The sequence below is a fragment of the Mesocricetus auratus genome, unplaced genomic scaffold (assembly GCF_017639785.1).
Source record: "Mesocricetus auratus isolate SY011 unplaced genomic scaffold, BCM_Maur_2.0 Super-Scaffold_100022, whole genome shotgun sequence".
NCBI classification, from domain to species: Eukaryota; Metazoa; Chordata; class Mammalia; order Rodentia; family Cricetidae; genus Mesocricetus; species Mesocricetus auratus.
The window spans coordinates 17,127,597-17,144,052 of NW_024429203.1; the positions used below are offsets into that span (position 1 = coordinate 17,127,597).

General features: G+C 37.0%; 1 protein-coding gene and 1 pseudogene across 1 annotated transcript; both read left to right on the forward strand.

Annotated features, from left to right (window-relative positions):
* Positions 1-4,344: 4,344 nt before the first annotated feature.
* On the forward strand, positions 4,345-5,301 carry LOC101829422 (olfactory receptor 143). The gene has a single exon (XM_005069346.3). The coding sequence runs from the start codon at positions 4,351-4,353 to the stop codon at positions 5,299-5,301; it is 951 nt and encodes a 316-aa protein (XP_005069403.2). The 5' UTR covers positions 4,345-4,350.
* Positions 5,302-13,052: 7,751 nt separating this feature from the next.
* On the forward strand, positions 13,053-13,988 carry LOC101829695 (annotated as a pseudogene).
* Positions 13,989-16,456: the final 2,468 nt, after the last annotated feature.

A 16,456-nucleotide genomic window follows, 5' to 3' on the forward strand; every position in this document is an offset into this window, starting at 1 on the left:
ATCATGTGTAGAGCGCTATGGAGCCACGTCGGTTCCACTGACAGAATCCAAAGTTGCTTAGGAGATGTTCCACTCAGAGTTTTTCCTCTCTTAAGTTTTTATGTACATTTTGTAACTAGGTGATCTCATACCCAACTGGATTGAGAGCAGATCTTGATTTCTTTAGTTTAAAATGCTTTTCTATGATTTTCTGTAATAGAAAATAAAGTATAAAATGTAAGAATTTCTTAAGTTCTTCATTCTGTCATTGTAATCGAAGTTCATTTTATGTCAATTTAGGCAATATTTCTAGGTAGAAGCACTTTGAGATACCATAAATGTAATTCATAAATCTAGATGGATGCAAGAGAGCAGTATGTTCCTTACAAGAAGACACAGGGTTTGATGCAAAATTCCCCAAGTTTGAAATCCCATAAGATGTACTATAGCAAAGCTTTGTGTCAGTTTAAGAGTTCTTGTTTGGGGTTTTTTCATGGTAGCACCCTTGAATTTCTTTTGCTATTTTAACATTCTTTTTTCATATTTTTTATTTAACTTTTTACACATGTCACTCTCAGTTCCCTCTCCCTCCCCTCCTCCCCAATCCTCCCAACTCCTCACCCCCACTCCATCTCCCTTCTGCTCCCCAGGGAGGACAAGGACTTCCATGAGGGATTTTCAGAGTCTGTCATCCCAGGAAGGTCCTAGGTTCTTCCCCATGTATCCAGGCTGAGAGAGCATCCCTCCACGTGGTATGGGTTCCCAGAGTCTCTCTGTATGCCAGGAATAAATACTGCTCTACTCTCCAAGGTCCCACAGACTGCCAAGGCCTCCTCTCTGTCACCCAGGGTCGGTGGGAGGGATGTCTGGATCAGTCCCATGCTCCCCTCAGTCATTAGTCTGGGGTCTATGTGTTCCCCCCTTGTTTAGCAGAAAAAAACAATGGAATCCTGAAATTCGCAGGTAAATGGATAGCACTGGAAGAAACCATCCTGAGTGAGGTAACCCAGTCACAAAAAGACAAACATGGTATGTACTCACTCATATATGGATTTTAGACATGGATCAGGATAGTGCCACTGTCAGAAAGTCTGGGAAACAGGAAAGAACCTAAGAGATATGCATGGTACCCAAGAGAAGAGGAATGAGGCAAGATCCTCTGAACAGATGGGGAACACGGCGTGTGGGGTGTGGGAGCTGGGAAGAAGAGAGGGGGAGAAGAGGAAGAGAGAGTAGGTCAAGGAGGAAAAGGAAGTTGAGTGGGGGGTAGAATAGGGGGAAGAGGGAATCATAGGTTAGAAGACAGATCAGGCACCAGTGTGACCTGTAGTGAACTAAAGGGATGACACCAACTTACAAGCTAAGCAATAATGGAGAGACCACCTCGAATGCCCATTCCTGATAATGAACTTGATGTCTAAAACCATCCTGGAGCCTTCATCCAGTGACTGATGGAAGCAGAGGCAAACACCCACAGTTAAACAATGAACTGAACCCAAGGAACCCAGTGACAGAGAGAGGAGTGAACAGCAAATTGGCAGAGAATGGGCTGGCAAAACCAGCAGAGACAGCTGATCTGAACAGGGGGAGAGCTCTTGGACCCCAGACCCATAGCTGGGAGGCCAGCATGGAACTGATACAGACCCCCTGAATGTGAGAGTCAGTGAGGAGGCCTGGGCAGCATATGGGGTCCTGAGCAGTGGATCAGCGTTTATCCCTGGAATACAAACAGACATCGTGTGTCCATAACAAAAAGAGGGATGCTCTCTCAGCCTGGACTCTTAGGGGAGTGCCTGAACCCTATCCTGAGTGAAATGACAGACTCTAGATATCCCCTATGTGGAAGGAAATGGCAATAGGCTGGGAGGCTGGGGGGGGATGGTGATAGGGTATGGGAGGAGGGGAGGGAGAGGGAACTGTGATTGACATGTAAAACAAGCTATTTAAAATTAAAATAATTAAAAAAATGAAAAAAGAAAAAAGAAAAAAGAAGAAAAAGAAAATTATTGACTGAAAATAATAAAAATTTGATCTTATGGGAAACCTCGGAGGAAAATCTTGCACAGCTGTGATGAACAGTGTAAAAGATGTCATTAGTAAGTGTTCCATGGCTGTTTCTGACAGACCAAACAAGTGCTCCTGTGTGAAAGGAAGGAGGGTTGAATACACACACACACACACACACACACATGTACAGATACGAAAGAGAGAGAGAGGGAGGGAGGGAGGGAGGGAGGGAGGGAGGGAGGGAGGGAGGGAGGGAGGGAGGGAGAGACAGAGACAGAGACAGAGAGAGAGACAAACAGACAGGCAGACAGACAGACAAATAATATGGGGTGAATTCCCAGGCTTGCCTACTCCCTATGCTTTGAGAGCATTCTTTGACTTTTTTATTATTAACCCTTTTCTCCTAAAGCTCCCTTTTTTTCTTTTTTTTTTCTTTTTGTTTTTTTTTCGAGACAGGTTTTCTCTGTGGCTTTGGAGGCTGCTCTGGTACTAGCTCTTGTAGATCAGACTGGTCTTGAACTCACAGAGATCTGCCGGCCTCTGCCTCCCAAGTGCTGGAATTAAAGGCGTGTGCCACCAACACCTGTCTCAAATCTTCCATTTCTTTGTCCTGATTTTTTCTCTAATCCTCTGCAAAGAGTAATGCAATTTATTAACAGTTAAAGATCAGCCTAATCTAAAAGTGTTTGCAGATCTGTAAGTCCTAGTGTTTTTCTCATCTTACAGTCTTTTTGTAAGAGTGTTATGGCTTTAGATTTTGTATTTAGATAGATGGCATGTTGTGTATTGATTTTTGTATGTAGTGGACATAATTCTTATTTTAATACTTAAGCATCTTTTTTATATCTCCAATGTCCTTTTGTTCAAAATAGTCCCCATCAGAAAATATTCTTCAACATGTCATTTTCTGAAGGATATTACTATGTAATGCACATTTGATAATATCTAGAGGAAATGTTGTAGGCTATAGTTCATATGTGTATGATAGTGAAGAGGAGAGCATGTCATGAAATTGTAGGGGCCAAAATAATCTGTTTTGTTTCTACTACACATGACAATAGCACAGCAACAATTTTGTTTCTTGAAGTATGTCAAGGAAATGACAACCTCACTTATTTGAGTAAGCATGTGAACAGTATATGGGGACAAACACTGTTATATTTTTATTTATCTAGTAAACTTCTAATGCATTGTGTAAATTGTCTCAAAACATAAGAGATCTTTCAATATTTTATTATTCTTTATAAAAATTGTGCCCATAAATTTCTGTATGATATACAAGAAATGTATTACTGGTCTAGGATTTAATCTGTTTTTATTAGTCTTCTTAAAGTTATTTATACCAACATGCACATATTAAATAAATAAGGACCAGCATAGCATACAGTTTCGTAGCTTGGAAGTGGAAAGTTCTAATGTAAATTTTAAATAACTCGACAGCCTATGTAATGTAAATTTGTACTAACATGAGCGCCTACTCATACTTTTATCCCCTTCATATAATTATTTTTGTACAGCATTAATCCTTTGTCAACAGTTTGTTACTGAAATCAAGGAGAGTTAAAATGGCAAGTGAGTATGTCCCTGGAAATTTCCTCTTGTGAGTTGTGCTTAATGAAGTTGTGCTTAATGAAGTTGTGCCCTGGGGAGTAGATACTCATGGAAATTTATAAACTGAGTAGAACATTTAATCTCTAAAGGGCTGGTGTTAGTTCTATGGCACAAACTCAATAACTTCTACTCTCAAAGGACTAATCAAACATGGGTAATATCATAAAGAAGAGAATAATTTTCTGTGCTTCTAGTGAATTTTCTCAAAAATCTTGACAATGAGATATTGGAGACTCATAAAAGAAAGTCATTGTCTTTTTGTATTAGACAAGAATCTTTGTGAAATTCTCAGAGTCCCTATCATATCCTCTAGGGAACATCCTCTAGCAAATCTGACACATTGTCCCTACTGACTGCAACTGTTTGCTCTATTAATAGCAACTTTAGCTCACTGAGCACAGTGTGGAGTCATGAACTCCAATGTCACAGAAGGACTCAGGTGAACCAAGGTGAGTACTGAATAATCTTTATTTTTTTCAAAACCTCAGCTATATAAGTCCTAGGTTCTGAGGAAAATGCAAGCATTGCTCTTTTTATCGCTAATCCTTAGTAAACTCTTAGTGAACAAAAGGATGTAATGTTCAAGAATCTTTCTGGAGGGATAAACACAACATGGATAGAGAAAGAGGAATTAGAGATTATGTCATATTCCTTGTTCCTTCACTCAAAATTGGAACTCAGTAAATCCAACTCTGCTGTTGGAGTGAAAAATAGTTTATGTTTTAACAATTCTTTCTACCTTTATTCTTGCAGATGCCACACATGATGCAAATGGTTATGGAAAATAACTCTTCAGTGTCTGAGTTCATTCTTATGGGACTAACAGACCAACCTGAGCTCCAGCTGCCCTTACTTGTTCTGTTCTTGGTGAACTACACAGCCACTGTGATAGGAAACTTGAGCTTAATGAGTCTCATATGCCTAAACTCAAACCTTCACACTCCAATGTACTTTTTTATCTTCAATCTGTCCTTCATTGACTTCTGTTATTCACTTGTCTTAACTCCCAAAATGCTGATGAGTTTCGTTTTGGAGAAGAACACCATCTCTTTCAGAGGATGTATGAGTCAGCTGTTTTTCTTCCTATTTTTTGTGAACTCAGAGAGTTATGTGCTGACAGCCATGGCCTATGATCGCTATGTGGCCATCTGTCAGCCTCTGTTGTACAATGTTGTTATGTCCCCTAAGATCTGTTGTCTATTGATGTTTGGTTCTTACTTGATGGGCTTTGCTAGTGCCATAGTTCACACAGGGTGCATGATTATGCTCAGGTTTTGTGATTCTAATATCATCAACCACTACATGTGTGACATCTTCCCTCTTCTGCAGCTCTCCTGTAGTAGTACCTATGTCAATGAACTTATGAGCTCTGTTGTGGTGGGTACAGCTATCATTTTATGCTGTCTCATTATCTTTATCTCATATGCTATGATCCTTTTCAATATCATTCATATGTCATCAGGTAAGGGTTGGTCCAAAGCCTTGGGTACTTGTGGGTCTCACATCATAACTGTTAGTCTCTTCTATGGATCTGGGCTACTTGCTTATGTCAAGCCATCATCTACTGAGACTGTTGGCCAGGGAAAATTTTTCTCAGTGTTTTATACCTTATTGGTCCCCATGTTGAATCCTCTTATTTACAGCCTCAGAAACAAGGATGTCAAACTTGCTGTGAAGAGAACCTGGCAGAAACTCACAAGCTGATTCAGTCTGTGGTGCTTCATTTAGTCCATCCCTTTGAGCTTGATGTGTCTTTTTCTTTCTTGACTTTAACATTATCTATATTCTATTACTTGGGTTTATCATTGTCCTTCATTAGCATTAATGGAATTTATACTATAACACCTCTTTTGTCTTTATTCCATGCAATATATTTCTGTGTGACCTACGAGGAAATGAGACATCCTCTGGTTTAATTTGTTTCTATGAGGATCTCATGTCCATTCCTTATAGAAAATTAAGACACTGGTAAGCTTTTATTTTTCTAAAATATCTTACTAGAGGATAAAAGTTCTTAGTACTTTATCTTTCATATATTTCTATTGAAATTGTTTATACATTTATTTAAAATTTCCCATTTGCCTACAGGAGTGTGGGGAACAGAAGAGGTGTTAGAAGTACAGTTACAGGCACTCAGAATCCACCATGTAGGTTCGGAGAATGTATTCCATTTCTTCTATAACAGCATTCAGAGCTCTTATCAGCTGAGCCTTCTTCATGGCCCCAAGTATATGCATTTTTTTCTAGTTAATAAAATTCCTGGAGTCCTATGATTCATTTATATCTTAGTTTTCTGATATAATTTTGAGTTATTTCTTTATTTGTGGGGTTATTACCTGCATATTCATTCCAAGAGATGAGAAGACAATTGTAGACCCAGTATAATTGTCAGAATCCCACCAATTATTTTATTTGACTCTTTTTGTTGTATTTTATCTTGAAATCGATGATGGAAATTTGTAACTTATTAGCATAAGTTTTTACTTTTATGGCTATTAGAGAGTATATTAGGCCTATTCCTCTGGTCTTGTTTCTCCACACTATTATGAGTTTGAGCAGAATAACCTGGTGCAAAGCAAATTAACAAATAACCTGGATCAGTTCCAGGAAGTGAATGGGCTTATTTGACATGCACAGCTGTTTGCACTATACTAGTAAAATGAAATGATTTGACATTTTAAACAAATCCACAAGTATATTTTTAAAATATATTTATTTTTATTTTATGTGCATGAACATATCTGTATGCATGTGTATTCATGTAGTGCCCATAGAGGCCAGATGACATCAGATCCTGGAGTTACAGATATTATGAGAAGCCATGAGGTTGTTGCAAATCAAACCTGGGTCCTCTGGAAGAGCAGTCAGTGCTCTTAACAATTGAACTATCTTTCCAGCCCTAGATATTAATACAAGCCTATGATTTTTAAAAGTTCACACAGAAAACAAATTAAAAACAATATAACATTAGTACATATAAGTATATTTGATCTTTGTGTGTTTAAGGATTGTAGCTTGGTTATCATTTACTTAATGACTAATATGTATTTATAAGTGAATACACACCATATGTATCTTTTTGGACCTGAGACACCTCACTTAGGATGATCTTTTCTACTTTCATCATTGTACCGCAAGTTTTATAATGTTGATTTTTAAAAACAACTGAGTAATACTCCATTGTATAAATCATCATTCTGTTAAAAAAAAAGGCTTCCCCTGTGTCAATGAGTTCAAGGCTATCTCTGACTTTCATTTCTATCAGGTTCAGTGTATCTGGTTTCATGTTGAGGTCTTTGATACTTGAACTTGAGTTTTGTGCAGGGTGATAAGTATGGATATTTGCATTCTCCAACATGCAGACATCCAGTTTAGTCAGAACCATTTGTTGAAAATGCTATCTTTTTTTCCAGTGTGTATTTCTGACTTCTTTATAAAAAACTCAGGTGTTTAAACGTGTGTAGATTTTTGTTTGAGTATTCAGTTTGAGTCCATTCACCAACATGTCTATTTTTATGCTAATACCATGAGATTTTGATTACTATAGCTCTATACTACAACTTAAAGTTTACAATGATGAAACCTCCTACAGTTCTTTTGTTATTCAGGATTGTTTGTTCCTATTTGAAGTTGAGAATTATCCTTTCAAGACATGTTAAGAATTGTGTTAGAATTTTGGTGGGAATTGCATTGAATGTGTAGATTGTTTAGGTAAGATGGCCACTTTTATTACATTAATTGTACCTAACTATGAGCGTGGGAGATCTTTCCATCTTCTGATATCTTCTTCAATTTCTGTCTTCAAAGACTTGAATTTTTTTATCACACAAATGTTTTACTTGCTAAGTTAGAGTTATTCAAAGAAATTTTATGTTGTTTCACAATATGTTGCTATTATGAGAAGTGTTTTTTCCCTGATTTCTTTCTTTCTTCCTTTGTAATTTGTATATGGAGGGCTGTTGATTTTTGTTAATCTTGTGACCAGCTACTTTGCTGAAAGTGTTTATCAGCTGTAGGAGTTCTCTGGTGGAATTTTTAGGGTCACTTATGTATACTGTCGTATCATCTGAAAATTGTAGACAGAAGTTTCTGTCCCATCTTGTCCCATAACTGTTCAGTCCCACATAAACACACAGAGGTTTATATTAATTATAAACTTTTTGGCTTATGGATCAGGCTTCTTATTAGCTATTTCTTTCTTAATTATTAACCTATTTCTATTAATCTATGTATTTCTACATGGTCTTTGCTTAGCAGATAGTGCCTGGGCATCCTACCTTCTTGCTTGGTAGCTACATGGCATCTCTCTTGAGACCCACTCTCTACATTCCTCTTCCTGTAATTCTCCAAGTCTGATAGCTCCACATATACTTCCTGCGTGTCATCAACGTACCTATCCATTGGCCAAAACAGCTTTATTCATCAACCAATAAGAGAAACATATATACACAGCATAAGAAGGACATTCTCTCATCAAAAGTAATGATACTTTTTTCCTTCTTCCTTTCTAATTTTATCACCTTGATCTATTTTTGTTATATTGCTCTAGCTAAGACTTCAAGTACTATATTGAATAGTTATGGAGAGTATGCATGACACTGTCCAGTTACTGTTTTTAGTGGAACTGCTATGAGTTTCTCTACATTTAATTTGATGTTGGCAATATGTTTGTTGTAAATTGCCTTCATTATATTCATATATGTCACTTGAATCTCCACTCTCTCCGGGGCTTTTATCATGAAGTGTGTTGAAGTCCATCAAAGGACTTTTATGCATCTAATTTGTTGGTCATTTGATTGTTGTCATTCAGTGTGTTTATGCTGTGGCTTACATTTACAGACTTTTTTATTGAACCATTCCTGAATTTCTAGAATGAAGGGTACTTGATCATGGTGGATGATCTTTTTAATGTGTTCTTTGATTTGATTCACAAGTATTTTATTGAGTACTTTTTCATCAATGTACATAAAGGGAAATAGTCTGTAATTCTCTTTCTTTGTTGAGATTTTATGTGATTTTGGTGTCAGGGTAACTGTGAACTCATAAACTAAATTTAGCAAAGCTCCCTCTATTTCAATTTTGTGGAATAATTTGAGAAGTATGGGTGTTAACTCTTCTTTGAAAGTGTGGTAGAATTCTGTGCTAAAATAAAACCCTCTGGCATGGGTTATTTTGGTTGGGAGATTTTAATGACTGCAACTACTTCACTAAAGGTCTATTTAAATTATTTATATCATCTTGATTCAACTTTGGTAAGTGATACCTATCAAGAAAATTATCTATTTCTTTTAGATTTTACAGTTTTGTGGAATACAGGTCTTTAAGGTATGCCCTTATGATTCTTTGGACTTCCTAGCATCTGTTGCTATGTCCTACTTTTCATTTTTTATTTTGTTAATTTGTATATTCTCTCTCTACCTTTTACTTAGTTCATCTATCTTGTTGATTTTCTTAAAGAACCAACACTTTGTTTCATAATTTATATGTGTTAATGTATTTGTTTCTATTTTAGTGATTTCATCCTTTAGTTTGTTTATTTCTTATTGTCTACTCCTCTTGGGTGTGAACACTTCCTTTTGTTGTAGAGCTTTTAGGAGTGCTCTTAAGTTGCCAGTATTTGATTTCTCCAATTTTTTTATGTAGATACTTGGTGCCATGAATTTTCTTCTGAGCAACACTTGTGTCTCATAAGTTTGGATATGTTGTGCATCCGTTTTCATCAAATTCTTGAAAGATTTAATGTCTTTCTTTATTTCTATTTTGATCTTTTTTTCATCTAGTACAGAATTGTTTCCATGAGTTAGTAGGTTTCTGCTGTTTCAGATATTCAGATTTAATCAGCAGTAGTTTGATAGGTACAAGGAGTTATGTCAATTTTCTTTTATATGTACACTTGTTTTGTTTCTGAGTATTAGGTCAATTTTGGAGAAGGTTTCATGAGAAGAAGGTATATTATATTATGTTTGGGTGAAACATCCTATAAGTATCACTTAATGTTATTAAGAGTCATTTTATTGCTATGTTCTTTTAGGAGACAAGTAGGATGTGGTTTTACCCTAGGTCAATGGCCTATCTAGTCCCATGTATACCACCTATCCAACCAGTGTTTGGCATTGGTAGCATCTCATGGAGTTGGTCTGAAGTAAAATCAGATGTTGGTTGGTTACTTCCATAAACTTTGTGCCATTATATCTTCATATATTGAAGGTAGGTCACCATTGTAGATTGAAGTGCTTTTAGATGGGTTAGTGTTTACCTTTCTCCTTTGGTAGCATTTAACGTTCTCCTTCCAGTACCATGAACATTTGTTCACAGGGGCAAAGCTTTAGATAGGCATCTACTTCACTTCTTTTTCTTCCCTGGGTTGTGTAGGTATTTTCTTCAGCAATAGAGCCTTCTTGCCAAATTGTGGAAGAAAAACCACAGTCTTGTCTATAACCTGTGGTTTTTTGGGGTTCCCATGTCATCCCTTTGGCCAACAACTTGATTAGATGTAACCCCTTCCTTGTATATTAGAATCTGCTTATGATGATGAGAAACATCCAGTTGAGATTCTGTCTTCCTTGTTATTTGGCAATTTCCATTTAGATCAACATTATATATGCATATATTTTAGAAAGCTTCTCTATTGTATTAGGTTTTCAAGTGCCTCCTCAAATGAACTTTAGTTTTAGCTGTTCCTCCCTGTATTTTCCCATGCTGCCTATTATATCCCACTTCTTGTTTGATCCTCCTGATTTAGTCCCCATGCTATAAACCTGTAACTATCTCATTTTCCCTTTTGAGGGAGATCCATCTCTCCCACTACCTATCCCTTATTCTATCCCTAACCAATGTTATCCTATAGCTTCTAGTTTGCTTATCAATGACTTAACAGCTGAAGCAGATATAAGGGAAAACATACCATATTTGTCTCTCTTTCTGCCTCCAAGACTTTCCTTTAGCCTTGGTTGGTAACATGTTGATAGTGGTGATGCATCCACTCAGTGTGATTTATAGTCTAACCAATAGTTTAAAAAAATATCAAAGTAGAGACCCAGAAGCATCATTAGAGGTAGGACTGAACTTGTAAGCAGCATCAGCAGCATCAGAGGAATGTTCTAGCTTTAATTCCCCAGCATCACCAAGGGAACCATGAGCCCCAGACTTGAGAGCAGTGTCAGAGCGAGGCCCTAGCCTCAGATCCAGGAGTGAGGAGTGATCACCAGGTGAAATGACAGCAGGAGTTTCCAGAGTAGCTTCCAGAATCTATCACAAAAATTATCAAAGTGGGGGGAAAACAAAGCTGTAGCACTCATACTTATAAATTTCAAATTTTCCTGAATGCTGCAATGTGTTATAGAGTAACTATAGACAAATCAGAGAAATAGAATGAGATTGCAAAAGTAAACCCTAATATCACAGTCAATTAATTTCTACAAAGATGTCAAGAATATGCAAATAAAGACAAATAAAGAAAATTATTCTACTACAGATAACAGGCAACTTTGGAATGATTGCATATTGATATTCAACAGGTGTGGCTTTTTCATACACACTAAAAATAACTCAAAATTGACCAAGTTAAATATAAGAAAGGGGCATAGCAATTTTCTTTGAATTGAAAGAAAATTAGAGGGAATAGAGAGGATCATGAGTATGTAAAGAAATCTCACAAGTCTAGGACAGTGAAAACTTATAAGATTCTCAAAGCCATACTAAGTATCATATAAGCAGTAATTAACTGCTACAGGGAGGAGACTGACTATCTGAGTTGTCTGGAGAACGTTCTTCCACCTGTAGAGGTGCCTGCTAGTTTCATAGACAGCTCCAGGGATGCAGTTTTTGCATAGTCACCAAACTGTGGTGGGTTTTTTTCTATGTAGCTATCTTCTCTCCATATAATGTTCCCTCAAATATGCTGTTGGTTCTTATCCTTTTGAAATTTTTTTATTTAAATGGAAATCAATCTTATTTTACATACCAATTCCATATTTCTGTCCCTTCTATCCTTCCATTCCCCCAACCATCTTCCTATCCAATCCCCCACCCACTGTCCAGACAGGGTGAAGCCTCCCTTGGGGGATCATGAAAGTCTGTCACATTATTTGGTGCAGGACTGAGGCTCTCCCCTCTGTATCCAGGCTGAGAAAATACATCCCCATAGGGAATGGGCTCCAAAATGTCAGTTCATGCAGAAGTAATAAATACTGGTTCCTCTGCCAGTGGTCCCATAGACTGCCCAAGAACCCCAACTGACATCCACATTCAGGGGCCCTAGTCTGGCCTTATATAGTTTCCCCAGTTGTTAGTCTGGAGTCCATGAGTTCCCACTTGCTCAGGTCAGCTGTTTGTGTGGGTTTCCCCAACATGGTCTTGACCCCTTTCCTCATCACTCCTCCATCTCTACAACTGGATTCCAGGAGTTCAGTTCTGTGATTAACTGTGAAATAGCAGTAATGCTTCCATCAGCTACTGAATGACAGATCTATGATGGCATATAAGGTAGTCATCAATCTCATTATAGGGGAAGGACATTTAAGGTAGTCTCTCCCCTATTGCTTAGATTGTTAGTTGGGGTTGTCCTTGTGGATTTATGAGAAATTTCCTAGTGCTAGGTTTCTTGTTAACTCCACAATGACTCCCTATATCAAGGTATCTCTTTCCTTGCTCTCCTTCCCTGTCCTTCCTCCAAATTAATATTCATGATCCCTCCTGTTCTCATCTCACCTCCATTCTCCCTTACTCTCTCTCTCCTACATCCCTCTCCAAATGCTGCCAATTTGCTCAGGAGATCTTGTCCTTTTCCCCTTCTCTGGTGGGTCTATGTATGTCTCTCTTAGGTTCTTCCTTGTTTCCTAGCTTCTCTGCGTTTGTGGATTGTAGGGTGGTACTCCTTTACTTAATGTCTAATATCCACTTTAAATGAGTACATGCCATGTTTATCTTTCTATGTCTGGGCTACCTCACTCAGGATGGTTTCTTCTAGTCCCATCCATTTACCTTCGAATTTCAAGATTCCATTGTTTTTTATTTTTTTTTACGCCAAGTAGTACTCCCTTATGTATATGAACCACATTCTCTTTATCCATTCTTTGGTTGATGGGCATCTAGGTTGCTTTCAGGTTCTGGCTATTAGAAATAATGTTGTTATGAACATAGTTGAACAGAGTTCCTTGTGGTATGAGTGTGCATCTTTGGGTATATTTCTAAGAGTGGAATTGCTGTGTCTTAATTTAGATAGATTCCCATTTTCCTGAGAAACTGCCATCATCTTTATCTGTGGAAAGACACATATAGTTTGGGAAAGGAGGAAATGGGGATATCTCAGGAAACAGCATGTGTTATACTTATATACCTTGTATCATCTTTAAAAATACTAAGCTTGCAAATATAGCATCTCCAGAATTCCCTGTCTGTTAAACCACACTTTCCTGTTAATTTCTTATGCTATCTCTGTTTGTAAAGATGACACTATGAAGCAAATGTCTGTGGGGAATGACTCTTTGGTGACTGAGTTTGTTTTTATGGGATTAACAGAGCAGCCTGAGTTTCAGTTGCCCTTGTTTTTTGTGTTCTTGCTGAGCTACACAGCCACTGTGATGGGAAACTTGAGCTTAATGATTCTCATTTGTCTGAATTCACACCTACACACCCCCATGTACTTTTTTCTGTTTCCTTTGTTGATTTCTGTTATTCATTTGTCTTTACTCCCAAAATGCTGATGGGCTTTGTTTCAGAGAAAAGCATCATCCCTTAATGCAGGCTGCATGACTCAGCTATTTTTCTTCTGCTTTTTTGGTAATTCTGAATGTTATGTGCTGACAGCAATGGCCTATGATTGTTATGTGGCCATATGTAAGCCCTTGACGTATGCCATCCTTATGTCTCCTAGGATGTGTTCCCTGCTGATGTTTGGATCCTACTTGATGGGGTTAGCGAGTGCCATGGCTCACATTGGCTTTATGATTAGGCTCAGCTTTTGTGATTCCAATGTCATCAACCATTGCATGTGTGACATTTTCCTCCTTCTCCAACTTTCCTGTAGCAGCCCCTATGCTAATGAACTTGTGAGTTCTCTTATTGCTTGCATAGTTGTCATTGTATCTGGCTTTGTTATCTTAACCTCATATGCTTCCATTCTTTTAAATATTGTTCACGTGCCAGCAACTACAGGTTGGTCGAAAGCCATGGGCACTTGTGGTTCTCACATTGTAACTGTTAGTCTATTCTATGGATCTGGGCTGCTTGCTTATGTCAAGCCACCATCTGCTAACTCTGTGGACCAAGAGAAATTTTTCTCAGTGTTTTACACTCTCATGGTGCCCATGCTGAATCCTCTCATTTACAGTCTCAGGAACAAGGATGTCAAATTTGCTGCAAGGAGAACCAAGATGAGAATCACAAGCTGAATGAAGGGGTTTTTCAGTAGTATCTGACTGCAGTATAAGGTCTTCTCATTTCCTTTCCTTCCCCATGGCCACCTTTTTTCTAGTCTTCTCTTTCTTCTCATCACTTTCATCATTCTGTTCAGAATTTCTACTAACACACACACACACACACACACACACACACACACACACACACACATACACACACAAAAGCAGCATGAGCAGCCAGTGCCCCCTTGTAACTTTGGGGTCTTATTCTTGGATTTTAGTCTCATCTATACTTTCAAGATTTTCAAATCTGATCTTTACTGCCTGTGCCAAATGAATATGTTTGTTTGGCATATTTCTATACATAGTGGTAATAGTATTTTTATTTTTTCTTTTATATCTCTTCTTATCTCTTCTTTTAAAATAAATCCATTGGATTGTGCTGTCCTAGGAATCAAACCTAGGAAGCTGACACCTCACCATTTTATCTCCAATCCTTAAGTTCATCTATGTATTGTTTCTAACACAAGGTAATCAGGTAGTTATTTTTAAATCGAATAATATTTATTTGTGCAAAGAAGAATTAATAGAAATAGAGTGTTATAGAGACAAAGAACCTTTGGGTAGTTGTTTCATTATGGGTCCAAAGAAGGGAGTATTAGAATGATGGTCTACCCAAGTTGCCTATTGTGGAGAGGTTGTCCACAAGACTGTAATACATAGATAGGAAAAAAACAAATACTCAAGAAAAACATGACTTTGAATTGGGGTGAGCAGAACTAGCTACAAAGGACGAATCATCTTGTTTCTTCAGATTAATGATCATCCTTTCAAGGATGGTGAAGCTGAGTGTTTAGATCTAGCCTTTTTGTGAAGCATGTCAATATCTATCTAATAAAATGTCTTTAAGAAGCCTATTAAATATCATGTATTTTCTGAAAAGCAAAATTATTTGTTCATAATAGAAATTATGCTCTACAAAATTTTCTTATGTGTTTCTAGTATGGAAGGTACATTGTTATTTTATTGTTGTTCTTTTTTGTCTCAATTTTACATGAATTCAGGGCATGTACCCATTAGTTGAGATACAGTAGTCAGAGACAATAATTTTTCAAACTGTAATCCTCATATCTACATAAAGGCCATTGTGTTTGAAAATTTCTGAAATAGTAGATTAGTAATCTAGCTATACAAAAAAGAGTAAGTTAAGAAATTTAATCAACTTCATTACAATTATTGGTACTAGATATTGAAGCACATATATTCATTATAATGTTTTTACATTTAAATGCAGTATAATTTTCCAGGCAAAGAATGAATGCCTGGGATGTACTTGTTTTGTTTTCATTTGTTATAGTACCAGATTAGGTCAAGTTATTAAAATGCTTTGGTTTAAATTTTGATCATAAGACATATTTTAGTAAAGTCGTAGAATGATTGTTAAATTATCAGTTTAAGTTGTATGAAATTCAATTCCCAGGAAACCTTGGAACTTAGCAAATATATAAGATGAGTCACAGGAATAGAATGTGCTCTCTAGTCTGAGTGTGACATTATAGTCAGAGGACAGACAGGTGGAGAAAATATGAACAAATAGTCTGGGCTGAGCGTTGTCATGTCAAATAGGCTGGTTTTACAGGTATAACTATATCAACTGCTGTAACCCATTTGTGTGAGTCTTCAGTCTGATCCAGCCAAATTGCCTGGTTCATACCTGAGAAGGGGAGTGTGGGATTGACAAATTGAGGGTAAAGATGCTAAGGAGGAGAGAGAAACACACAATAGAGTCAGGAGGGCAATCCAGTGAATACAGAATGCCTCGAGTTTATTCTTCAACATTGCTGAATACTCCAAACAAAATGGGGAACATGGCAAAACACTTCTTTATCAAGATACAAGGAAGAATCAGACATTCTTCCTTAAATCTCTAAACATTTAGTAGCCACACCTTAGACTAAATTTCTCATTATCTGACCTTGAAGGTTAAGAGTAACCACACCTCAGAGCAAGTGTCTTTTTATTTAGATAAGACATCTATGATCAAGACCAAACATCCTACAATAGCCACACCTTAGACCTTTAGTTCTTATGACTTTAACCTTGGAAGAGTAAGGAGAGTTTTGAACTGTGACCTTGAGCCAAGTTGAAGTGAAGCCATTTTTATGGGCCCTGACAATCAACCAGGGAAAATTAATTGATTTAACATTTTAGTTAGCCTGCATAGATAAATTGTTAAAATTATTATAATTTAAAAACTAGTATAACAGATAGAAGTTAATTTTAAAAGGTAAACTAATTTGACATTTAGTCAGTATTTAGAGGCACTATATATGTATTTGTTAAAAATATGAACATACTCTACATATACTTCTTATCCAATATATGAATCATTATATCTTATTTACATACTTGGAATGGGAATGTATGTTTCATAATACTCTGTTAGCAAATGTTAAGTGCATATTAGATCAATTTTTAAATAAAAGCTTACTTACATTGAG